The following is a 26,644-nucleotide window of genomic DNA, read 5'->3' as shown; positions in this document are numbered from 1 at the left end:
GCTGATGCGACAATCAAGACAAACAGCTGGACAGCTATCTTTCAAATACTTTTCTTTAAATAACTGTGGCACTGAGTTTTTGCCGCAGTTCAGTGTAAAGTTATATGTAGGCATTACGGATTTTCTACCTTTTTAACTAAAAATAAAGGTGAAGAGAATTTACTACGAAAACACACGAACATTTTTGCTAGCGCCGCGTAATCAAATAATTTATTGAGAGACTACATGTGAAAATACATCGATATAGAGTCTTACAGTTTTGTGAATACTTCGATGGTAAAAGTTTGATATATCGATATATATTTCCCTGTGGAGAAATAAATACTGCTGAAAAGAAAGGCGTCACAGTGTCAGTAATTTATATTAAATATTTCGTTATATATTGCGGCGATTAACTTGAGTCGTGTACAATTAATTCGCCTCCTAATTGTGTACGTATTCCAAAATATACAGTTTTTTAAGAGTTAAAGCAATGGGTACGCAAAAGAATGTTTTGTGGCCAGGAAATAAACATGATATCATATTATATTGTATGTTTTCCGAACATACACAGTCTTCGAAATGAAATGAAAGCTGAAAATTACTGATAGAGTAACCCAGAATCAAATCCATATAGTACTAATGTATACAATTTTCATTTGCTTGAAGGTTCATCACAAGTACGTGTGTATGCATATTTTACTCCATGGCCAATATGGCCAACAACACCATACATACATATGTATGTATGTATGTAGTTCTTGTCGTGACATATGACGTAAGATTCCTGATGGCGAAGAGTGGGTGGGGTGCACTTCGTTTAAACAAGTCACGAATTTGAATTGATGTGTTCATTATCCTTATCCATACACTAAGTATGTTTATGTTTTTATAAGGAAATATAGAATCCAATGGTATAGGATACATTTCCTGTGCACCTGTTAATTTCCTGTGTGATCATATCAAATAATTCATGTGTACGTACAATGCATGTACTATATATGTAATTTTAACATGTGCAAAAAATAGAGTGAGGCCCAGTTACCGACTAGCTTGTATTTGTTGCAAGAATTTTGGCCAATGGCTCGGAATATTTGTCAAATAGAACTAAAATAGATACATGTAAAATGATTTTCCTGACGTACACACATATGCGTGATTCTATTCTATTTATGGAAAACGTTCACACCTCTTCAATATTAAAAATTTTAGTTTAGTACTAGTACTAGTACTAGTACTCCCTTTTTACTCGTAGAGTAAAAGGGATTCATTGAAGGTATGTAACAGGCAGAAGAAAGCACATCCGACCATATAAAGTATATTGATTCTTGATCAGCATCAATAGCCGAGTCGATCTGGTCCTGTCCGTCCGTATGAGCGTCCAGATCTCAGGAACTATAAAAGCTAGATGGTTGAGGTTAAGTATACAGATTCTAAAGACGCAGAGAAGTTGGTTGACTCATGTTTATATTTTTAATTTTTTATTATTTTATTTCACACTATCTATCGACACCAAATTTAGGGCTCGCATTTTCGCTAGCTGAGTATAGGATTCTGTCTTTTTTAAGAAGTGAATTAGAAATTTAAAGGATTATACAAAATTTGTTAAAATAAATCCCTTTGGAATTTTACTTGCAAGGATATTAGGAACTTTAAAATGGGTTTGTTACGTGAAGGTGAAATCTCCGAATCAGCTAAACTTGTTCCACTAAAGAACTCTGAAAACGCCGCAATCTTTTGAACCGAGTATCGGATTAAGAATTGAAAGCTTAAACTTACTTATACGGACGGACAGACAGACGGCCATGGCCAGTTTCTCTTTTATTAATCCTGATCAAGAAAATATATACTTTAAATGGTTGGAAACGCACAGATCTAGTTTGGTTGGTCTACATAGCTTGACTGTGTAGTCAGGGTTGACTACTAAATCAAACCAATGTATACATTTCTGGGTAGAGTATGATATACAAATATGAATCATAGATACAACAATTTCTTAGGATATCTGTGTGAGCACAACTATGCTCTACAAAAGCTTTTACAGAATTCGGTAAAAATTGATTTTTAATAGTATTAGGGGATTGTCTTAATCAGATTGCAAGCTTATCGTTGACAAAAACGATTATTTAATAACAATTTCCTGGCCAAAATGGAATCGAATCGATCCACTTTTAGCTAGATATTTATTGCATTATCTTGAACACGTTCCTTGTTTGTATGACTAGCCTAAACCTCTTTAAAAACGAAATCTATTATTATTATTTGTAAATGATCAATAACTAAGTGCAATTTTACTACCAAGAATTACATGTCAAAAATTGTCATGTCCGGCTTCTAAAATAAGTCAATTTGAATAAAGATTACATAAATATATCAGTCTATGCGCAGATCTGAGAAGCTATTCACAGAAAATTGCACGACATTCTTTTATATTTAGACAACTGATCTACATTAAAAAAAAAACGACCGAAATTTATATGTTTTATACCCTATCTGCGGCTGGAATTTGCTCCCGAAGGTCCTTCAAATTGTTACGTACTTAGGTTACATATACAGTTACGGTTCGAATGAATTTTATAGTCAACGGATTAATTGTCAGTAGATAAATAAAATAACTTTCCATTTAGTACGCAATTTAAGATCAGTGCGATTCATATTGTACTCATATTGTGAGCATGGTCACAAACAAATTCACTGTAGCAGAGATTCCCTGCAATGGGAACACAGTTCTACTTTCTTTTGTCTTCGTGTTCTACTAAATACACATTATTTTCATTACCCTTTAGCACACACAAAAATGGCATGGTAAATGGTATATTTACCATTCGAAAAAATATATACTTACATACATAAATGGTCCATTTGCATATCTCCCTCTCACACCCTTGCGCGTAAACTAACGAAAATATTCCGTGAGAAGTACTTTAAAAAATTTATAAATTATTTGGCCTATTAAGATGTTAGGCTACTGTTGAATTTATACATTTTTAAATACAGATAAGACCATAACAAATGGCCACTATAGATGGAAGACCGGCGCAATATGGTATTTCACTTAAACAGCTGCGTGAGCTCATGGAGCATCGTGGTCGTGAGGGTGTTATGAAGATAGCTGAAAATGGTGGCATTCACGAATTATGTAAAAAGTTATACACATCTCCCAATGAAGGTAAGTTGTTCTCTATGTACAATATTAATATATTTAATTTATATTGAGTTTACTTTTACAATACTTTAATTGAATTACCATAAGGCCTAAGTGGATCGAAGGCTGACGAAGAGCATAGACGTGAAACATTCGGTTCCAATGTTATACCACCGAAGCCACCAAAGACCTTTTTGACTCTAGTCTGGGAGGCTCTTCAAGACGTGACCCTTATTATTTTAGAGGTAGCTGCATTGGTATCGCTTGGTCTATCATTTTATAAACCCGCCGACGAGGATGCGCGTAAGTGGTTTAGTTTTGTGGTCCGTAATACAATATTGTATTTTAATATTGTTTTATTTTAAAGCTGTGTTGCAGGAGGAGGAAGAACACCATGGTTGGATTGAAGGATTGGCCATTCTTATTTCTGTTATTGTCGTAGTTATAGTGACAGCATTTAATGATTACTCTAAAGAAAGACAGTTTCGAGGTCTGCAAAATCGTATAGAGGGTGAGCACAAGTTTTCAGTTATTAGAGGAGGAGAGGTGTGCCAAATATCAGTTGGTGATATTCTTGTTGGCGATATTGCTCAAGTTAAATATGGAGACTTATTGCCGGCTGATGGGTGTCTTATTCAAAGTAACGACTTAAAGGTTAGTTACGTGAAAACTTAGATAAAGACTATTTTATCAGTAAAGTATTTGGTGGTAATTTTTCATTCTGTAGGTGGACGAATCTTCGCTGACTGGCGAGTCTGATCATGTCAAAAAGGGGCCAGATGTCGATCCCATGGTTCTATCCGGCACGCATGTTATGGAAGGAAGCGGCAAAATGGTTGTTACAGCCGTAGGGGTAAACTCACAAGCTGGTATAATTTTTACGCTCCTTGGTGCGGCAGTTGACGAACAGGAAGCGGAAATTAAAAAGATGAAAAAAGGTTAGTACAATTAAAATAATGTAAAATAATAGTTTGTATGATTTTTAACCACGTAAAAGACATAAATAAGATCCTACCAATGTTGTTTTGATACATATATTTGTCGTTAGGATGTATATTATATATTTATTTTTTATTTTCTTTTTTGTTGCTATTTTTTCATATTCCAATTGTTCACATATTCCATATGTGAATTCCATGATGTGAATCGATTGACCCATCATCTTCCATCAACCCAATCAATCAACCAATCTGTCAACCAACCTACCAAATATAACCTGCAACCAACCACAACACAACCAACAAATGTCTTCAACAAATAAAACCATTAATGGTTTTAAAATTTTGTCGATCCCAGAAGCGAAAAGGGCCAACAAGCAAAAGAATCTGACAGGTGAATTTTTGCGTAATACTTGTTTTTATTATTTGCAAACCAACAAACACATATTTTTCGCAAATAATAGTATACTGGCGAAAACACAATAGACACTTATACTCACGACGTTTTGTTAGTAACAAGGAGGTTTAAGAGGACTATGATGATGTTTCCATTTTGATATATAAGGGCTTTGTATCTTTTTTCGATGTTCTTTCAAAAATAATTACAATTATTACTTTTATAACAGTATTATAATAGAAACCAGTTTTTGCTGTTTTTTCGAAATTGTTTTTTATACGATAGATATCCTTGCGAGAACGATCAGCTTAATCAATGCAGTCTATTTCAATATTATCTCCGAAGTGACTTTAGTAACTGGTTTTAAATGATCCTTTGTACAAATTGTCGTTGGCCCCAAATAAAAACTATGACTATCATTTCTTCTTAAAATTCCGTATCATTTTTTATTAGGAATGGCTTTTCTCAAATAGTGATAACAACTTCTCAGTCATAATAGGAATAATTCTCAAAAGATTAATTTTCAGCTTAGCTAAGCTAAGCCAAAACTATCTTCAAATAAAGTTGCCATTAAATTTAAATATTTATTTCATTGACAAAAATAAATAACCTTATTACAGATAATAATAAAATTCAGAGTCCCAACAGAATATAAATTGTAACTCACTTGGTTAAATTCCAAATCTTGCCAAACAAGATTTTTAAGGTCTTTTAAAATACATTTTTTCAGACTTTGTCTGTCTGTAATACAAAGTTATTATACTGACTTTACATTTTATTAAATAATAGCACAATCTAAAATTTTATGAATTCTTCGATCTTCTTAAAAATCTTTTTGATCTCAACTAGATCTTGTGATGTCTACATGAACATCGAGATTTCCGCATCTAATGACGGTTAAATAAGTTGTGCAAGTTTGTTTTAAAACATTGACACGCCCACAAACGTGTGTGTGGAACGTGTGGTTGAAAGCTATCAAATCTTCAACAACTAGAATTTGCATTGGCTTTTTTCCTATTTAAATTATTATTATTTCTTTATTATTTTAATTAGTTGACCTAGAATTATTATATTTTATTTATCACATGGTGGGAAATGTTTCAATGACGTGTCATAATATCGGAGGGGGAATTAAAATTATAATGTTGGGTTGCTTATTTAACAAAATTAACATTAAAAAGAAAGAACGCCGGCTTAGGAAAGTCAAACCTCATATACCCTTGCAAAAATAAACTTAAAACAAGAATGAATGGGTTTTTTGACTATCATCTGAAAGATAGACGCGCTTCTCAGCTAGATGCCACTTATTTTTTTGCAAATATATAGAATAGGCATGAAAAAACAAAATAAAATAAGGGTTCAATAGTGTGGGAGTAACAGTTTTTGTCGGGTTGTCGGCATTAGAAAGATCGTGCCATTGTTCTAAAAACGACTTGAGCAGAAAGGAATGTATTTCTTTTCTTTTTTTTTTATGAATCTTGTATCATAGGGACAAATGGACATTCGAACGAACGGACATAACAATATTTCAAATACATTTAGTTTTGAAAACTTTTGCCTGAAATATCGGCAAATCTAAATAAGCTACTCAAACACAACGTATCTCATTTTATTTGATTAACTTGTTTAAATAAATACAGCCAGTAATCTTGTATGTGTTTATTGTTTTAAATATTTCTTGTCGTACGTAGGTGAAAACGATGGTCGATCGCAAATAAAGGGGTCCCAAGCGCCATCTCAACGCGAAACAGTCACAAGTGAGATAACCAAATCTGAATCTGAAGGAAATCATTTGCCGCAATCATCGTCATCAGGAGCGGCTGAGACAGGGCATAAAAAAGAAAAATCTGTGCTTCAAGCTAAACTAACAAAATTAGCTATACAGATTGGATATGCTGGGTCGACTATTGCCGTACTTACGGTTATAATTCTGATCATTCAGTTTTGTATTAAAACGTTCGTTATTGACGAGAAGCCATGGAAAAACACGTATGCCAATAACTTGGTGAAGCATTTGATAATTGGTGTTACAGTATTAGTAGTGGCCGTACCTGAGGGACTTCCATTGGCAGTAACCCTTTCCCTAGCATACTCAGTCAAGGTTAGTTAAATTTATGTAAACGGAACCATGTGATTAATTCCGTTTGTTTAATAGAAAATGATGAAGGACAATAACTTGGTTCGTCATTTGGATGCATGTGAAACCATGGGTAATGCCACTGCCATATGCTCTGATAAGACTGGCACTCTTACGACCAATCGTATGACTGTTGTACAATCCTACATATGTGAAAAATTGTGCAAGGTTTTGCCAACCCTAAGCGATATACCACAACATGTTGGAAATTTAATTACAATGGGAATATCTGTCAACTCGGCTTACACCTCAAATATAATGGTAAATTACATTTCATATCAAGCCTATTTAGCTATAAATATTTCTTCTTTTTAAGGCTGGACACAACCCAGGAGACTTACCAATTCAAGTTGGCAATAAAACGGAGTGTGCTCTTTTGGGATTTGTCCAAGGGTTAGGTGTGAAGTATCAATCTATTCGAGATGAAATTACAGAGGATAAATTTACACGCGTATATACATTTAATTCAGTTCGCAAGAGCATGGGTACTGTGATACCCCGTCCTAACGGAGGATATCGACTGTATACTAAAGGAGCTTCTGAAATTATTATGAAAAAGTTCGTATTATTAGACAGTGGAACAAAGACTTAAGCTACGGAAGGTATAACAACCCATTTGCCTTTCGTTCACTTAGCTCCAGCCCGTGAACCAATTTAAATTTTCATTTCGCCTCTTTAGCAGTAATGAAGTCATTGTATATGCCAACTACGTTTTTAAAAAGCTTCATCAAGGACGCTTTTGATGAAGGTCGTTTTTTTCTGACTGCAGCTAAACGCGAGCTAAGTAATCGAAACTCAAATGGGTTTCCATTAGATTCGATGAATGTTTTCCGCCCCTGAAGACTAAATTGGGCATACTTTTTAGTTTCCTAAAAATCCTGCAGTGTACTCACAAAGACAACAATTGCAATGCTTTGAAATCATTGCAGGTGTGCTTTTATCTATGGACATGAGGGCACTTTGGAGAAGTTTACGAGAGAGATGCAGGAGCGTTTAATACGTGAAGTTATTGAACCAATGGCATGTGACGGTTTGCGGACCATATCTGTAGCATACCGCGATTTTGTGCCTGGTAAAGCCGCAATTAACGAAGTGCATATTGATGGCGAACCTAACTGGGATGATGAGGAAAACATTATGACAAATCTTACATGCCTCTGTGTGGTTGGTATAGAAGATCCTGTTCGTCCCGAAGTACCAGACGCAATTCGAAAGTGTCAACGCGCTGGTATAACCGTTCGGATGGTCACCGGAGACAATATTAATACAGCACGTTCAATTGCCAGCAAATGCGGCATTTTGCGTCCCAATGATGACTTTCTTATTCTGGAAGGCAAAGAGTTTAATAGGCGTATTCGTGATAGCAATGGAGATGTATGTTTTAAGAATACAAATATGACACATATACTTACATTCTGTATCTTATCATTTTGTATTTATGAACAGATTCAACAACACCTTATTGATAAAGTATGGCCCAAACTGCGGGTTTTAGCACGCTCATCCCCAACTGACAAGTATACTTTAGTAAAAGGTTTGTAATAATTTCCTTTTAATAGAACTTGCTATTCCGCATTAACATATAAAAGAAATCAGGATATTTTGAATGTGTATGTGGGAAAAAAATTCGTTTAGTGAACCGTAAAAAAGAAAACAAACTCATTTGCAACAAATAACAAATAAATAGTAATTTTAATTAATTGGTAACCTTTAAAAACTATTAAAAAAAACATAGGAACTTTTCGTGCGTTTAAAAATTGAAAGATGGACTTCAATGTGAAAGCTATGTGATTTTTTAAAGTTCTATCAGAGTGTTTGATTAACTATCAGATACCCGTTACTCGGATTATGGAAATTCGAACGCGAAATTTCGTCATATTTCTGCGATATCGTAGATATCTACTGATACACTACAGTAACGGGTATGAAAATGGGACTCTGAGAAGTAAAGGTTTTGTAAAAGTCTTTCTTTAATTTAGTGAACAGCGCAAATCGATCTGAATTTACTTTAATTTTAATACAAAATTTACGTATTTATAGGTATAATTGACAGCACTGTAAGTGAAAACCGAGAAGTTGTTGCTGTAACTGGAGACGGTACAAATGATGGTCCAGCTTTAAAAAAAGCCGATGTAGGATTTGCTATGGGTATAGCCGGAACAGATGTTGCCAAAGAAGCCTCCGATATAATATTAACTGACGATAATTTTAGCAGCATTGTTAAAGCTGTAATGTGGGGACGCAACGTATATGACTCTATAGCTAAGTTTTTGCAGTTTCAGTTAACAGTAAATGTAGTCGCTGTAATTGTTGCATTTATTGGTGCGTGTGCTGTGCAAGATTCACCGCTTAAAGTAAGTTACTAAAAGAAAAAAGGAGAAATCTAAAAACAGCAAAATTTCAGGCAGTGCAAATGTTGTGGGTGAACTTAATAATGGATACATTGGCATCACTTGCATTAGCAACTGAGTTTCCTACACCAGATCTATTGCTCCGTAAACCCTATGGCCGTACAAAACCATTAATCTCCCGCACAATGATGAAGAACATATTGGGTCAGGCGCTGTATCAGTTAATAATAATATTCGGACTGTTATTTGTTGGTAAGTTATATTCATAATCAATGCTTTCTTTGTAATAAAAAATGGTTATTCTTAAAGGCGATGTTATACTCGATATTGAATCTGGACGTGGACAAGAACTAAACGCGGGACCAACACAGCACTTTACTATTATCTTTAATACCTTTGTCATGATGACTTTGTTTAATGAAATAAACGCTAGAAAAATCCATGGGCAGCGCAATGTCATTGAAGGCCTACTTACAAATCCCATATTTTACACCATATGGATATTCACTATGATATCACAGGTATGCTATATAATGTTATTCATATACATATATATATATAAATATATATATACATTTAAATTATTTTATCAACATTTAAGGTGCTAATCATCCAATATGGTAAAATGGCTTTCTCGACAAAGGCTTTAACATTAGATCAGTGGCTATGGTGTGTATTTTTTGGAATTGGTACACTTGTCTGGGGACAACTGATAACCTCAGTACCTACAAGAAAATTACCTAAGATATTATCGTGAGTAAATGTTTAACGTTATTACGATTATGTATATATACCATCTTATATATGTTCATTGGCTTAAGGTTAATTAATAACTAATTAATGATTTTCCACATTAAAAGCTAGTGCCTGGCTAAGTTAAATTTAAATATGTTTATTGTATTCTTTAATTACTTTGGATTGCTATAGACTTAACACTTATTATCAACTTTTATAAAAAATGCATGTATTTTTTAAAAATATACCTTTCAGTTAAATAAATCAACGTTTATAAGTTTTCCTTTTTTGAATTTACAAATATATGCATATTATCCCTTAAATATATAAAAAAAAACAATTTGAAATTGTTAAAGGGTAAGATACAATAAGTTACCTTTAAGTTAATCTACAAGTGAAAGTGATGTTACGTATTTTAAAAAAGTTCTTTAAGTACGTAATTTAAAAAATGTTTATTTTTATAAATATTAGTTTATGCGGATTTATTTGACGTTTATTTTGACAGTAGAGATAGAGAGAATATAGAATATATTGTATTTTGATCGTTGGTGTTGGCGCTTAATGAATAATTTTCTAATTGCGGGTTTTTTATTACGCTAGATTTTACTAGTAAGCGCTAATATTAAGTTTATTACATATGTCTATTATTTCCAGTTTCAATTTTTAAGCTGGTGAATAAGGAAGTGTAAGGCTATTTTATAATAATCTTTGGAAAAGCAAATAGTATTATGAAAATGCTTTGAGAAAGTTGCATTGTCGCTTGACATGGCTTTCGGCTGTACTTGTCGGCTTGTGGGTGTGGGAATTTAAGATTTTTTGAAGTGTCCCAGGATTTTGAGATTAAAGGTGCTGAATCATGTAGCAGGATATGCGGTCCACAAGTGTAGTGTGGATAACGTATAAGCGAGTTTTAACAATCTTTTTTTTTGCCAAATTTTCTATCTATATGCAATAAAATGTCTATCTGCCACTATGTGGCGGTCACCATATTGAAAAATGCGTTGCAGTTCTTTTGAATTTACTACTGTGGTCGATAATTACCGTGCGGCAGAGATTAAAGGTCATCAAAGTACCCTTAAAGAAAGATATTTATTTATTTTTTCGCACGGGTCCCACGGTACCTGTACTATGTATACTATGTATGTACTATTGCACTATAGCAGATATTTAATTCTATAGGAGTATCTTTGATCACCGCAAAATAAATATTTGGATGCAGACTTGACCTGAAAGTAAAAAAAAAACAAAAAACAATCCATTTTGACAATCCTTCGGTCTTACTAACCTCATGTGTTTTTTTTTAGAAAATGACGTGCACGATCTCCCAAAATTATATATATATATATATATGAAAAACAACTGATTTGTTTGGAATTAGAAAAATGTATGATAACAAAATGATAACTAAGCCAGCTATATATATATATTTTTTTGAGGTGCGAAGATCCGAGTTATTATTATTAACTGAGGGACCAGTAAACGGACGGACACACTTCCATCTTGGCGATGGAAATATCGACATGGCTAGTGATCGGTATCAATAAGATATAATTTACTATATATGGTTGGATATGTGTCCTTCTATTCCCAGAAGTATGTTTATTTTAAGTATTCGTACTTCTATGAATAGTAAAAGGTTATGTATGTTTATTTTAAGTATTCGTACTTCTATGAATAGTAAAAGGTTTTCTAACCTGTAGGTTTATCAGATAGGATAATTATACCTTTTACACGTAGAGTAAAAGGACTAGATTCGTTGAAAAGTATGTAACTTGTAGAAGTAAGCGTTTCCGACACTATAAAGCATATAGATTTCTGAACAAAACTGCCACAGCCCCACTTGTCTTGCCAATATCTATCTGTAAAAAAAAACACTTAAACATTAAAAACACTTCTTTATTTTAATATGGCTCTGTGGCTGTCCAATTGACTGCTGAATGCGTGCAGTTCTCGTTTCTGAAGAGTGGTTTCTGTTCTAAAATGATGGTCCTGATCATTCGTTCATACGGACAGACAGACATGGCCAGATCGACTCGGCTATTGCTACTGATCAAAAATATACATACTTTATATGGTCGGAAACGCTTTTTTCTGCCTTTTAAATACTTTTCAACAAATCGAGTAAAGTAACGTAACGTGTATAATTTGTCAGATCGGACTACTATATCATATAGCTGCCATAAAGCGATCGGTCTGCCATAAAGTGTTTGTATGAAAAATTTCTAGTATTTCGGTTACTTATATGGGAACACAAATAATACAAAATACAAAAACCTTAACAAAACATAAAAAAGACATTCACATAATGTACAATATATATGTATTATCATAAATGTTTCATTAATAGAAAATATAATACAAAAATAATTGATTAAAGTAAATACCTACAACTTTTTCAAACCACTTTAAATTTTACAATTTGAACAATAATAACCGGAGATTCACTCCTTTAAAGTTTGAATTTGTCTGCTGTGAACACAAGCTTGCAACTTTAGTTATATTTTTAGAAAGTACCGTTAGCTTTTCAAAAACAAACGGTTTAATTTTGAATGTATCAGAACGTTACCATGTTGCCACCTATACCGCCGCCACGCCCACACTTCTTAAAATGTTTTGATAGTTTTCGTTTTATTATTTGTCTTGCCTATCTATCGGTATACCAAAACATTTTAGCCGCGCTACTTCCTAAGCCCACAAGCCGCTCAAAACTGTCATGCCAACACGCTTGAATATATTATTTTCTGGCCATAAGGAATTTGATAGTCAATGAACTCGACTATAGCAGTCTCTCTTCGTTCTCTTCTCAAAATAATCTCTTTATTTATTTATATCCTTATATTATAGGTGGGGTCGCGGACATCCAGAGGAGTACACAGATGGTATGAATCTGGGTGAGGAACGCTTTGATTCAATTGATTCTGATAAAAAGCCTAGGGCTGGTCAAATTCTATGGATTCGTGGTCTAACTCGCTTGCAAACACAAGTAAGTGTCAATTCAATAACAACATTAACTTGTCTTAAAAAACTAGAACTAAACAATAATTACCTAAAAGGATCAAAAATTATGTATCATATTTGTTTAAGTAATGACATTTTTATGTTGTGATATCTTTTCATAAATTCATATTTCTATTCATTAATCACATTTATTTCTTTGATATATGATGATATCTTAGATATATATTTAAATATTTAATTATAATAAATATATATATTCAATATATAATATATTATATATATATACCTACCTAATACATATATATTTATAATAAAATCGATAATTAAAATATATCTATTTATATATATATATATATAATATACAATTAAATATATATAAATATAATAAAATATATACCTACCTGCATATATATTATATATATATATATATATATATATATATATATCCTATAATATATATAATATATATGCAGGTAGGTATATATATATAGGATATATATATATATATATATATATATTATATATATATATATATATATATATATATATATATATATATATATAATATATATATATATATATATATTATATATATATATATATATATATATATATAATATATATATATATATATAGATATTACGTTATATTATACTATATATAATACATATATGTACATATATACATTTATATTGTATATATTATATTTTATATTTTTTTATTTTTTATTATATATTATATATATTATATTATATTATATTATATTATATTTATTATATTATATTATATTATATTATATATATTATATTATATATTATATATATTATATTATATTTTATATTTTTTATATTTTATTATTTTTTATATAGTATATATATATTATATTTTATATTTTATATATTTTATATTATTAATTTTATATATGTATATGTAAATAGGTATATGTATTATATATAGTTTTTATATATATTTATATATATATATTTATAAAGATTTTTTTTTTAAATATACATAATACAGTTTTATTTAGACGATGAAAAAAATAGCTCAGTATGACATAGAACATAAGATATATTCACGTATATAATAATATATGTGCTTATAAAACGATTTCATACCAATCATTTTATTTTATATTAAAAATACGTGCGACTTATAATAATTTCGGACATTTTCCAATTTCGTGAACTCGATCGCATGTATGGGGGCTTAAAATTCATTTTTCGGCCTAAACAATTATATATTTTATAAATGAGTCATCTTTAAATGAGTCATTTGATAGTATAATTTTCTTGTAACATTGTATTCGTGTCAATATGTATATATTTTTCGAACTTGACATACATTCACGAAAACTAGGAAATTTAATGCGTTGGAGTATAGATTCACACACCTTAAACAAATTAAAATACTCGGCAAGCCGAGCTCCCATTTATCGTTTTAGGTAGGTAGGTAGGCAAAGTAAAAGGCTCTTTAAAACTTCTGCCTACATAACTTTTGTAGATTGATAACTGTTGCGTACTGATTTTAAAAAATAATAACAACGTTGGTGTAAGATACAGACTACAATGATGCCTCTATCTTGGCTCCTCACATTTTTCTAGCTCTCTATCTGTCCTTCTAGTTTTCGTCTACCGACTTTTAATATTTTTTACGTAAATTAGCTTTTTTACTGCCATATTAATGCTCAGAACATTTTAAACTGATTCCGATTTTTAAATGGATAAGAAACACAAAAGCCCAGAATACAGCGTCCCTGTAATCAGTCGATTTTTTCTCCTGTTTTAGTCTTTTGTAATGTTTTCTTATTGATAATTACTATATTTACTTCAGCAAACTATTTCTGGTTTTCGTCTACCGACTTTTAATATTTTTTACGTAAATTAGCTTTTTTACTGCCATATTAATGCTCAGAACATTTTAAACTGATAAGTGTATAAAACCAGAAATAGTAATATAAATATATATATATATATATTCTTGCATATATATATATATATATTCTACATATATACCTTAATTTAAATTTAAAGTAACTTATTATATGTGTCCAGATGTGCTCCCCCACATAATGAAATACTTTTCAATTCTTTTTATATCCTATGACCTATTAAATGTTTGTGTAAATATACTTATTATTAACACTTGGTATTTCCTTTCATTTTTAGTTCTGGATTTTCTTGAGTTTCTTAAAACCAATCATGTCATTTTAGAAAAAAAAGTAGTATCTCATTAACTGAATTCTAAATTAACTTTAGTTTTCCGTATTTGGAATATTTTTGCCATGGGTTTCTTTCTTTTCTTTCCTTATAATACTATTCTCTTTCATGGGACTATATTCCCTAATCTATAAGTCTCTTGAATACTTATTTAAAGGTTCTGCTGATCGCTTCCAATTAGAGAACTACGACATTATATAATTCGGATTATACAATTTAATATTAGGTTCAATGGAATGATTATATATTTTTATAACCTTTTAGAGAATATATTGATTTTAATTTGAAGTTTGGAAGGCAGTGATGGAGACGTTGGAGACATATAAAGTATATATATTCTTGATCAATATCAACAGCCGAGTCAATGCCATGTCCGTTTTTTTAATGCGTTTCTTAAATCGCAAAATAGTCTTAGCTTTATATATTCTTCTATATATTGCGGGCAGTATATTAGTAGGATCAGCCTGGATCGGCGCCCTATAAAAATGGCGTAGACATAGTCAGAAAAAATTCAATTTTTAGAAGAAATCCTATCTTCGTTTTCGATTCTAATGCATTCGTTTTACACAAGCTTATATTTTCGGTTTAAATTTTATCTAAACTATATCATATGTAGCTGCCATAGGAATTAAATCAGATAATTAGAAAAGAACCCATGGTTTTGTTGTTAATAATTATACATTTCACTTATTCGGTATAACCCAGTTTTTTTTCTTTGTTTAATTAACGATAGGAATAAGTATATATAACTATAAGTATAACTTTCGGCTTGCCGAAGCTGTCTTCTTGTTTTTTAGTAAATTTTGTATTTAAAAGTATATGACGTAAAATAACGCTACAGTTTCCATGTCAGTTACTCAGCGTGGCATATCGATAGAAATTGACAAAAAAATAATAATATAAATATTTTTTCAAATGTGCTGCACTAGCGTTTTTGCAAGCCTTAGAGTGTCTTCTGAAACTTAATTGTCCTGCGTCTGGCCTCTAAAATCTGCAGGGTTTCTCTTGATGAATCGTTTTTAGTTTCCAAGTTCACAGTGAATAGACGGGCATGGCCGGATCAACTTGGAGTGATCTTGGAATGTATATACTTTATAACGCTTCTTGCTACCTGTTAAATACTTTTAAACGAATCCAGAATAACATTTTGCTCTACACCATTACTCAGCTAAATGAGGTGTGAAGGGGATGGATATAATAAATTGTCCGACTCGAATATTTTCACATGCAGATGGATATGGATATTGATAAGGAAATCAAAATAGTTGCATAAAAGTATATATGCGTATAAAGATGTTTTTACGCGTCCACATTATTATGAACGACTTCGTTCTATAGGTCGGTGGAAAATTATTTTTAATTTGGCATAGTTAAATTTAAATTAAAATTAAATAAATTTATATAAATATATCGGCAACGGCTATTGAACAGATTCTTGGTCAGAACATATATTTGTAATAAAGGTAACTAGCCGTACGGGTGAACGTCGATATATCGGTTTTATACCAAATATATATCATATCAGTAACGCCTTATTTTTTTGGTTTTATTCAAACGATTGCCACCCCCACAGACTATTCAAAACTGTCTTTCCAAAATATTATCTTCCCTCCTTATTTAAAACTATTTTGTCCTCGTCCACTTTAAGTTTTTGACAAATTTAAATTTTATTGCGTGTCACAGTCTATAAAGTAAAAGAGAGTGAAAAGCCATAAGGGTGGAAAACAGTCGCTTTTCTGCTTGCATATCTAGATCTCACTCGCACTCTCTTTTGTTAGGTAATGGGTGTATACTATCTGTGGACTATGACTATGACATTATTACCAAATTCCAGATCCTTATCAGTGTCCTTTTTTCTTAGCTGCTTTTTAAGTAAAACGCCTATTAAATATGTAACGGTTTTATAATGTAAAGTATTTTAAGAACATATTATTAAACAGCAGAACGCTAAGCCAAAAGTGATATGGGTAGGAAGCTAAGTTGCTTATTTATGCACCCGCGGCAGATAAATTTGCACATCTCACTGGGTCCCTTTAGAAGAATGGGTTCCCAACCATATAAGGTTTTTATTATCTTGATCTGAAACACAACCCAAGTCGATCTGGTCTGTCCGTTCTTCCGTATGAACGCTGTGATCTTAGGAACTACAAAAGTTAATATTACGCATGGAGATTCTAGTGACGCCTACAGTGTCCAAGCTTGCTTCAGAAAGGTGGCACACACCTCAACTGTCATCCCCACACTTTTGAAAACTGTTTTGATTTTGTTTGATTAGATTATTATGTTATTATGTTATGATGTTTAATAGTAGACAAGATGACCAATTCTATTAATATACCCAACAGATTTTGAAATTTCTAATTCGCACTCCCACAAATGATTAATTGGTACCTGATAGTCGTGAAAGTTGAAACGCAAGCGTTCTCTCTTGCTTGTTTCATAAAAAGCTGACATGATAGCACTTAGCAACAGTTCTTTCGTTTAAAAATTTTTAAATCGTCATTTTAAAAATATGATTTAAAATAATATCAAGGCGTGAAGCAGACCGACAGTTTCCCTAAGGAAACTGGTTTACCATGTTTATCACTTTAACTGCTACGTGTTATTGATATTTCGCGTGTTCAATAAAACGTTAAATCAATGATTTTTACTTTAAATTAAATGCAAAATACTGGTGCCTGTTCCAATATTCACTTGGAGATAACTATTTGCGAATTTATTTTTAATTTTTGCTATAATATAATATAATACTTGTTTCACAGTTTTAAATCGCAGTCGATGTCGAAAAAGAATGTCCATGACTCCGGTCACGTGCGAACATACCTATATATTAAATGCTATATTTTATTAAAAAAATATTTTTTATTAAAGGCAAATTAAACATTATAAAAAGTGAAAAAATAATAAAAAACAAAGGCCAATTCAATTTCGTGAAAACCTTTTGGAAGGGGAAATTGGAACATGGTGGAAAAATCTTATTCCATAGTCCTCTTTTCTATTTTATTCACTCACGGTGGAAAACAATTTCTTTAATGCTAATTGCTTAAATATTACTTAATCGTCCGGGGCGTATGTTGTTGGTTTCATGTGTTGATAAATTTTTTTAACTGTGGCTAAATACTTGGAAATAATTATTCATCGCTAATCGCTATTAATCATATAATGATTGATGTTTATCGGAATACTCAACCTCACAACGTTAGTATTTGTAATACCGAATGTAAGAGTTTATGAGCGCATATATATTTGCAAAACAAGAACCACAATCACCATAAACATCATGCAAAAAATGTTACTAAACCATCTAATATTATTTCAATATTTTTCGTCCCTTTAATATAATTATTGCTTATCCATTCCCGATTGATTCAACCTACAACATAAATTATTATAAAAAAAATAATTGGAAAACTATATTAAACATAAAAACAAAAAATTAATAAACCTGCAAAAATTAACTTATTTTCTTTGTACGTATGACTATCGTCACTCCCATCATTAATTGCAATTGAAAACTCACGTGCAAACTCAACTAACGACCAGATTTCAGTACCGGTAAGAATTGTCTATGATTTTATGTATTGGCAGCTAGACAGTGTTTTGTTATATCAAAAACAAAAATCATCTCTAAATATTATAGTTTTGTTAAAAATTGTTTTTTATTTTGATTGCACCCTGACATCAATGAGAGCTTATTATGTTAATATGTATTTATTGTCATCCATGTCACTGAAAACATGGATTTTATATATACTTTCAGAAAACTGTGGGCTCTTAAATTTTTTTCTTACTGTAAATACATATTTATGTGCTATATAATTTTATTTTAACGGATTTTCACAATTTGTTTTTCTCAGTATGAAAAGAAAGATGTGTATACATGTATCTACCATTCTGGAAAGGACACAGTTTCAAAGTGGGCAAAGCTTACTGTATAGTTTCGAGGCTATCAGATCATAAGAGCTAAAAGATCATAATGACCAGATTGACTTGCTTTTTTTTTTTTAATTGTTATTCTCATATATTTCGTTTGCCTATTTAATGAAATTCGAAATATTTTTGACCCCTTAAAGCAAAAGTTACTAACAAATAATGAGATATACCGAGGTGCTATCTAAAATAGTTTGTATTATCGCAAATTGGTATTTGGTATATTGGTATTGCCAAGGCTGTAAACCCATATTAGTTTGGCTTTAGTTCGGTTTGTTGCTCGAATGTTAACGATTTATGATAGGCTTACGGTGGGTTTGCAAAGCCGAAACGATGTTTCCGTCCGAGTCAGGCCGAATTAATTTAGAAAATTAAATTTAGCTTCTTTTATAATTATTCTTTTACATTTGTTTATATTTTCGCCGTCGTCTTCTTGTTCATTCTTATAATAAGACGTTTAAATTCAATTAGCCATTCCATAGACCGTTTTAATGTAGAAATGGGCTTATTGTTTTTACAAACTCGTACACCCCAAGTATTAAACCATTGTCACCGTAAAAAAGTATTTAATTTTTTCTGCAACCAAACCCGATTAAAAAAAGGGACCCGATTCGTTTACAAAATCAGTCGGTGCTCTGTTTAATGGTCTGGTTTGTTTTATAAAAAATTAGAACCACTCCAAACCGAAGAAGTCGAGCGTGTGATTTTGGTCTCATGTCTAACAATCTTTCCTTTTTAAAATATGCTAATACCAATATATATAATATATTTTTTACATCTTAAATTATTAAAGATCAAAGTGTTAGTAAGGTTGCTTTTTCTGACGTCAAGCCAACCCAACAAAAAATGTTGTCCGATATGGTACTCATTTTTTTAATACACCCACTTATTTCAGAAGACTTAAAAATCTAGTCCTTGGTTTTGTGAATGTCCCCTTTTAACAGTGTTAGAATTCTCAATTTTTTTCTTTTGTAATCGATTAGTTAGTATAGTCTATAGTGAATCCAAGGGAATTTATGAACATATCAACTATGTAAAATGAAAATTTTATTTCTGACTGGGTTTATGTTATAGGATGTATGAAGGAATACAAAGAAAAAGTTAAAGCTTTTTATTTGTATCTTGTATCTTGATTTTACTATTATTCATTGTAATACTATGAAATACGATAATAAAAATGCCTCTAAGATATTTTTTAACTGTCCTCGTGCACATATTGAAAAAATACACATATTAAAAGTAATTTCTTAAATCGTGTAAAATTTGTTTGATTATTCGTTATTTTTGGAACAGTTATATAAATTTTGGCTAGTTTAGCAGTTTCAAAATTTTTGGTTATACCAAAAAAAATAATTTATTCATCCCAACAGATCGACAAATACACGACTATTTGCATATTATATACGGGCTGTAAGGTTTTATTAGTCATTAAAAGATGTGGCTAATCGAATTATATCGATTACAAGTTTTATTTCTGCCATTGCGTTCCTGATATCATTTTTGTATTAAGTGCACTATGCAGTTTTGCATGCAAACGGAGTATCCCAACTTACACTTACTCAAGTTTCTACTTCTCTACTTATTCACAAAGTACAAATGTACAGTATTTTTTTTATATAACGGTATTGTTACTATAAACTTAATAAAAATAACTCTGAAATAAGCTAATAAAGTTATATTAATGAACAATAACAACGGTTTACAGGTAGCACCAAAATGTATAGTTATATTAAAATTGACTAAAATCCTTAAAATATAGTTAAAGGATAGGCATTATATTTGAAAAAATGCGTTAACCTAAAAAGTACATGAAAATCAAAGTATCCAGTTGCCATATATTTTTCACAAGGCGTTGTTATATTCTACCGCTGTTAAGAGTTCTATGTGTATGAGTATATAAATGGTCTTATAAATTAGTTTATCTCTTAGCCAAATGACAAATAAACAGTAAAATGTTTTATGAATAGGCATAGAGATAATAAATCTATGATCTTTTACACAAATCTTCTTTTTCTTCGCATCATACATTCATATTTATGTATATACATATATACCAGTCTATACATTTTACTTGATCATTTTTTATTATTGTACAATTATTGATTGATCCGTTTTAAATTTTGATTATCGTTTGTTTCAAAAGTAATTATGAGATATTTGTTATTAATTTTTGTAATTTAAAGCTGGCGGAACCAATACGAGAGACTGAGGTGTAATTGACAGTTGCAATAAAATATCAACAAGCTCTGCATAAATGTAACATTAAAACTAACCAGCAATTATCCTCGCAAGGTCGAACACTGATCTAAGTGCTATGAAATATGTGTTTTACTTTACCTTTTTAAAAAGCAAATTGATTACATTTTCTTATGTTCATTTTATGTTTAAATTTAGACAACAACAAAGTAGAACGTAATGATAAATAACGCAATAGTAAAATTGTATAGGACCTTAAACTCTTGCACCGATAAAATAGTCTCGCAGACAGAATGTGTAACTTTATATTTAGTTACATATAAATTTCTTAAATGTTTGTTCTCTGAAACTGCGTGTAAGTATAATCAATGATTGGAATAAAATAATTGTATTCAAACAAAAAATCAAATAATTTACGGCAACTTCAATTAATAAAAAAAACATAAATACTTAATATTACTGAAACGAATCAAATGCTAAAACAACTATAATTGCAACAAAAATTAATCAATCGATCACCTCCAATAGATGCTTCAGTTACTAATTTAAACTACAAAATTCAACTACAACAGCAACATCGGGCTAAAAGTGTCTTCTGCTCTGCATCATGTTCTGTATGCTTACTACCTTTTCTCTGATTTCTATTAACTTTTTTCTACAACTACAATATATTCAAAACAAAAGCTAATCCAACTCGAAACTTCTAAATGGGCATTCAAACGTACGTAATTAAAATATTCATATTTAATTTACTTTAATTAAAACATTGTTAAAAAGTTCACCATGCACGTCGATAAAAATAAAAACTTTAGCAATAAAAATCGTTAAATAATGAATGAGTGCATATGCCGCTAAGTGTGAAGCTCGCCTAATATATACCTAAGCTTTCCTTTGATGTTTGCGGAACCTTACGCCCAACTATACCAGCACAGAACTAATAACAAATGCTGTTCGAACTTCGCCCTTAAGCCCAGAATGTTTTAATTTGTTCTTTACGTTATTATTATAAAGTAAATGTAAATGTATAAAGTAATGTTGGAATTACAAGAAAAAGATTGAATACCCTTTTAAAGGGCATGTTAAAAAAAGTGGACAATATTTTTGTGGGATTTTTAAAATATTTGTGTAATAATCACAATTTTTCTTAAGTAAGACAATAGACTTGCCTACGTGACGATTTTACATGAAAATCGAAATAGTGTGATATTTATATTTCAAGATATTGAAACGGGTTATATTTCTTTAAAAATATTTAATCGGAGCAGATCATTTAAAATTCTCTTTTATTGTTACTAAAAATTGGTATGTGTTACCCTTTGGTTTCTACATAAATCTTTGTTATAACATCCGTCTTTTGGTACTTAGCTTTAAATTTTTTTTTGTTTATTTTAATTATCATATTTTGTAATAGTCAGCAGACACTAATTGTATTTACTATTTCTATTTACAAGGTTAATTGTATATATGTATTCATATTTGTTTTTTTACTATGTATATTGCCGGATACTATTTGCCAGTTTCTGTACTATTTACAAATACTCCTAACATATAACAGCATGCAATATAATATGTGCCTAAAAAGTTATAAATACAAACAAAAAAAAATTCTAGAAAAATTATTCTTCGGTTAGTTGGATAGGTTTTATACCCGTTACTTGTAGAGTAAAAGGGTGTACTAGATTCGTCGAGAAGTATGTGGGTGTACTAGATTCGTCGAGAAGTATGTAAGAGGAAGCGTTTCCGACTATATATTGATCAGGATCAATAACAACAGAGTCGATATAGCCATGTCCGTCTGTCCTCAGGAACTATACAAACTTGAAGGTTGAGATTCGCAAACAGATTCTAGAGACAAAGACGCAGCGCAAGTTTTTTGACCCATGTTGCCACGCCCACAAACCACCATTTTTCATAATTTTATTAGTCTTGTTAATTATTATCAATTTTCCAAATACTTTTTGCCACGTTCACTCTAACGTCCTAAAGCCGCCGAACCGGTGACGCCCACACTTTGGAACAATTTTTAAATTTTTTATCATTTTCACCATTTTATTCAAATTTCGCGTTCGCATTCACACTAGCTGAGTAACGGGTATCTGATAGTCGGGGAACTCGACTATAGCATCCTCCCTTGTTTAAATTCGAATCTGTCTCATGTAATAAAATATTATATATGCATGCTAAGAATTTGGTATTTTAATATCTACAGTACACGTATGTATAAAAAAACTACCTAACCGGCAATGCAAAGAATTTATATTGCTTAGTTTAAGACTATATAGTTGTATACAAAGCGCTTTCTGACACCCGATAAAAATAATATGTTTTGTGCTTTATTTTTTATTTATCATTTAAAATTGCTTTTTTTTATAGGAATTTACATACAATATATGCAAAAATATATATGTATATGTTGTAACTGTAATGTTGTTTCGTTCGTTGTTTTCTTTATGCTTATGTTTCCGTTTTTGTTCGTTTTTTGTCTAATTTTGTTTGTTTCAGTTGCGTGTGATTCGTGCTTTCCGCTCGACATTGGAAGACCTAAGTGAGCGCCGATCGATGCACAGCTTACATAGCTTACGCAGTCCCCGTACGGGTATCCCAGTTGCAGTGAGCGGTGGTCACCCGTTGTACAATTTTAATCTACTGAACCCCAATTACATCAAGCACCAGCAACAACAGGAACCAAAACTACCCCCGCATACCCAACACAACGTGTCAAGTGGCATGCTGTCGCCGGACATATCTTATATTGACGAAGACCCGCAACAGCAACAGCGTACTTTACACAACGGACTAACTTCCCAGCGCTCATCAATGCCCTCAAACTCAAACGCCCCTTCCTCCAGTCAAAGCTTTTCTAAAATCGCACAAACCTTACAACAAAAAATACGTGATAACAACGAAACTAAACATTCCAATGGACAGAATGAGACTCGAATTTAAATGGTTTTAGTGGGTTTTTGCACCAAATATGGTTAAGCCTATAACAATTCCAAATTAGACTGGTTATGCTTCTTAAAGCGGAATCCCAAATGAATGGCCCAGCTCAACATGGCTATTAAAATATTTGCTTTTATCGAAACAGTATGTTAAAACAAAGGTGAATGCGCCATATTTTTTTGATTAAACTTTTAACTCTAAAGAGGCAAACTTAAACTTATTAAGCTCATAAACTCAAATGTGCATGTATAGTAGTAAGCGATTTCGAAAATGTAACATTATTTATATAAATTAGTTTTTTTTCCAAAACCTTATAAGAACACCCTATAGAAAGTTAACCAATAGTTCTCTAACTATAATGCCTAACTATTCAATATAAAAAACGTGAGCAAGCATGCATTTTACAAAACTAACTTGTTTTGCAAAAAAAATGTATTACCTCATTTGTATTATTACTAACACAATTTCAGATCTTATGTGTATTTTACTCTTCTCAAAATTCCAATGCCGTTTTTTTCTATATCTAATATATATATTTACACATTTGTACATTTATACTGAAAATGTCTGTAAACGCGATTTATCGTACGATGTAATCAAATTTATATAATTAAATATTCAAATATGTTGGTCCATCTACTAGGGAAAATCTTGTTTTCACAAATGAGAACATACAAATTAATAAAAATGCTGTATTTCTATTGATATTCTAATCGCTCGTTTACGTACGTGAGCATACGTAATAAATGGGTAACGGGATGTTAGTGCATCAGAAAATGTTTTATATAATAATTACTTTCTTCAGCATATATAAAACAATTGTCATAATTTCCCGTAACCGACCTGGTGTGTCCTTTCCAGAATTATTATTAGGTAAAAATCTGAATCACATCCTCCACTTTTACTACCACTATTACATAAAAAATTGTATTTTGAAAATTTTACGAAAACGTACATTGTTATGATAATTACATATTTTTGTTTTCTTTTAAACACCAAGATCCTAATTAGTTTAACATATATTTATTTGCTTTTAAAGAATTGAAAAATAGTACAGTAAAGCCAAAGTGTTTGTAGTGATCCATTTTATAGCGACAAGATTAATATAAATTTCAACCTTTTTATGACTATTTTACTCTTTCCCACTTATTTTTTCTGTATTACTTTCTATCTCCCTCTCTTTCTCTTCATTCTTAAAGGTAATAGGCGGCGAATTGCAAGAACGCTTGATTCCGGTCCCATATAGCAAGAGCAACACTGATCAAGCTGTAAGCCTTAACAATTTTGTTTTATGTTATTTTTACAGTTTTAAAATAAGACGCATTATTAAGTTCAATCTCGACTAAAGCGTAACTATAAGAACTAACCATAATATACTTGTAGTACGTTTGTCTTTTCACTACGAACACAATTTTAATTTTTTTTAAATCGTCTGTTTGTCCGTAATAATAAGATAATGAAAGGCAAGGCACAGGCTTAATTAAATATGCCGAATTTTTAACCCACCTAATGGAACTGATACCATATTAATGATAATAAAAGAAAAAAGTTCAGAATCCCAATATATATCCAACATATATATGGTTGTATTTCGTTTTTAATTATGATTTAGTTGGTTTTTCTTGCCCACTGGTTTTTCCTTTAAACTTCTATCATGTAGAACAACGATCTACTTAGTTGTTTAATGTGTTTGTTCGTCACCACTTAAATAAAATCAAAAAAAGGTTGTCGCATAATGCATGAATAGTTGGTAAATTGCCGAGTTACTGCCGTCCGAATTATCAACAACATAAGCGAAATATTAAAAAGAAAAAAATTTGTCCGTCTGAATTAATTGGTATTTGGATATCCCATTATTAGCTTAATATCTAACTTATCATTCATGTGTCGCATCTGCTCGTAGTAAGAATTGTCAAAATAATATTTGTATTTAGTTTGAACTACACATAAACATAAATGAAAGTGTGTTCAAATGTGCATAATTGGATCTTTAGCTTGACTGATTAAAGATGTTCTTCTTATACTATGTTTATGTCCCTTTTGTCACTGTTCTCGGTTTTGTTCTTTTCTTTTTGCTAAATATACGCTTAGATACGAGTGGTAAACGCATTCCGCCAGGGTCTGGACGCCCGTTACGGTGATCACACCAACACATCCCTGGCAGAGGTATTGCGTAAGCAGACTTCGTTGAGCAAACGCCTTTCGGAAACGTCTTCCATTGAGTATGCCGATAATATACCTGATGAGCTGACCATACCCGAAATTGATGTCGAACGTCTATCATCCCACAGTCATACTGAAACTGCAGTTTAAAGTTCAGTGGAATCCATATCCATATGAAAACAAACCGCACACATTCTAAGAAATAACAATTCTAAGAAATCCCTAGCACAGCTTAAGTGCTTTAGAATTTTTATAAAAAAAGTTTTGTTCAAGATAACAGCAAATGTAGCTGTGAATTGGTTAAAGAGCATTTTGTAATTCAGCAAAAAAAATCCGTAACGAAAACGTAAATTTCCGATTTCTTTTGTTAGTATGTGTGCTAACAAAATACAAAAAGTACTTAATAGAAATATAACTGTAATGCAAGGGCATACATACATTGATTATAACCACCTTTAACTCGAAATGTAAGCGGATCGGTTTTGTCACGCACACTGAAGCCATTAATTAATATTTTATCGTATTTAATGTAATAAATGATTAAATGAATAAA

General features: G+C 31.2%; 1 protein-coding gene across 9 annotated transcripts; it reads left to right on the top strand.

Annotated features, from left to right (window-relative positions):
* Positions 1–106: 106 nt before the first annotated feature.
* On the top strand, positions 107–26,644 carry LOC6619454 (plasma membrane calcium-transporting ATPase 3). 9 transcript variants are annotated; one of them, XM_032724046.1, is made up of 19 exons: positions 310–431; positions 2,977–3,148; positions 3,233–3,427; positions 3,492–3,778; positions 3,852–4,062; positions 4,421–4,456; positions 6,151–6,560; positions 6,615–6,857; positions 6,913–7,154; positions 7,526–7,970; positions 8,043–8,130; positions 8,637–8,950; positions 9,001–9,199; positions 9,257–9,468; positions 9,549–9,700; positions 12,527–12,665; positions 18,403–18,414; positions 25,128–25,196; positions 26,020–26,644. In XM_032724046.1, exons 2-19 carry the CDS (start codon positions 2,992–2,994, stop codon positions 26,239–26,241), a joined length of 3,633 nt encoding a protein of 1,210 aa, XP_032579937.1. In that variant the 5' UTR covers positions 310–431; positions 2,977–2,991; the 3' UTR covers positions 26,242–26,644. The 9 variants fall into 9 exon arrangements, 8 of the variants coding, with proteins under 8 accessions (XP_032579935.1, XP_032579940.1, XP_032579934.1 ...); XR_004362315.1 differs by lacking the exons at positions 18,403–18,414; positions 26,020–26,644 and adding an exon at positions 23,488–24,088 and having other exon boundaries at positions 309–431; XM_032724047.1 differs by lacking the exon at positions 18,403–18,414.

Source organism: Drosophila sechellia, chromosome 4, assembly GCF_004382195.2.
Source record: "Drosophila sechellia strain sech25 chromosome 4, ASM438219v1, whole genome shotgun sequence".
NCBI lineage: Eukaryota > Metazoa > Arthropoda > Insecta > Diptera > Drosophilidae > Drosophila > Drosophila sechellia.
The sequence above is the reverse complement of the archived record's forward strand: the minus strand, read 5'-3'. Positions and strand labels throughout refer to the sequence as shown.

Bases quoted from the DNA above. Each gene is read 5' to 3' on its own strand.
- LOC6619454 (XM_032724044.1), top strand. From the start codon at position 2,992: ATGGCCACTATAGATGGAAGACCGGCGCAATATGGTATTTCACTTAAA. The intron at 4,457-6,150 runs GTGAATTTTTGC...TGTCGTACGTAG, and splicing joins CAAGCAAAAGAATCTGACAG to GTGAAAACGATGGTCGATCG. The intron at 8,951-9,000 runs GTAAGTTACTAA...GCAAAATTTCAG, and splicing joins TGCAAGATTCACCGCTTAAA to GCAGTGCAAATGTTGTGGGT.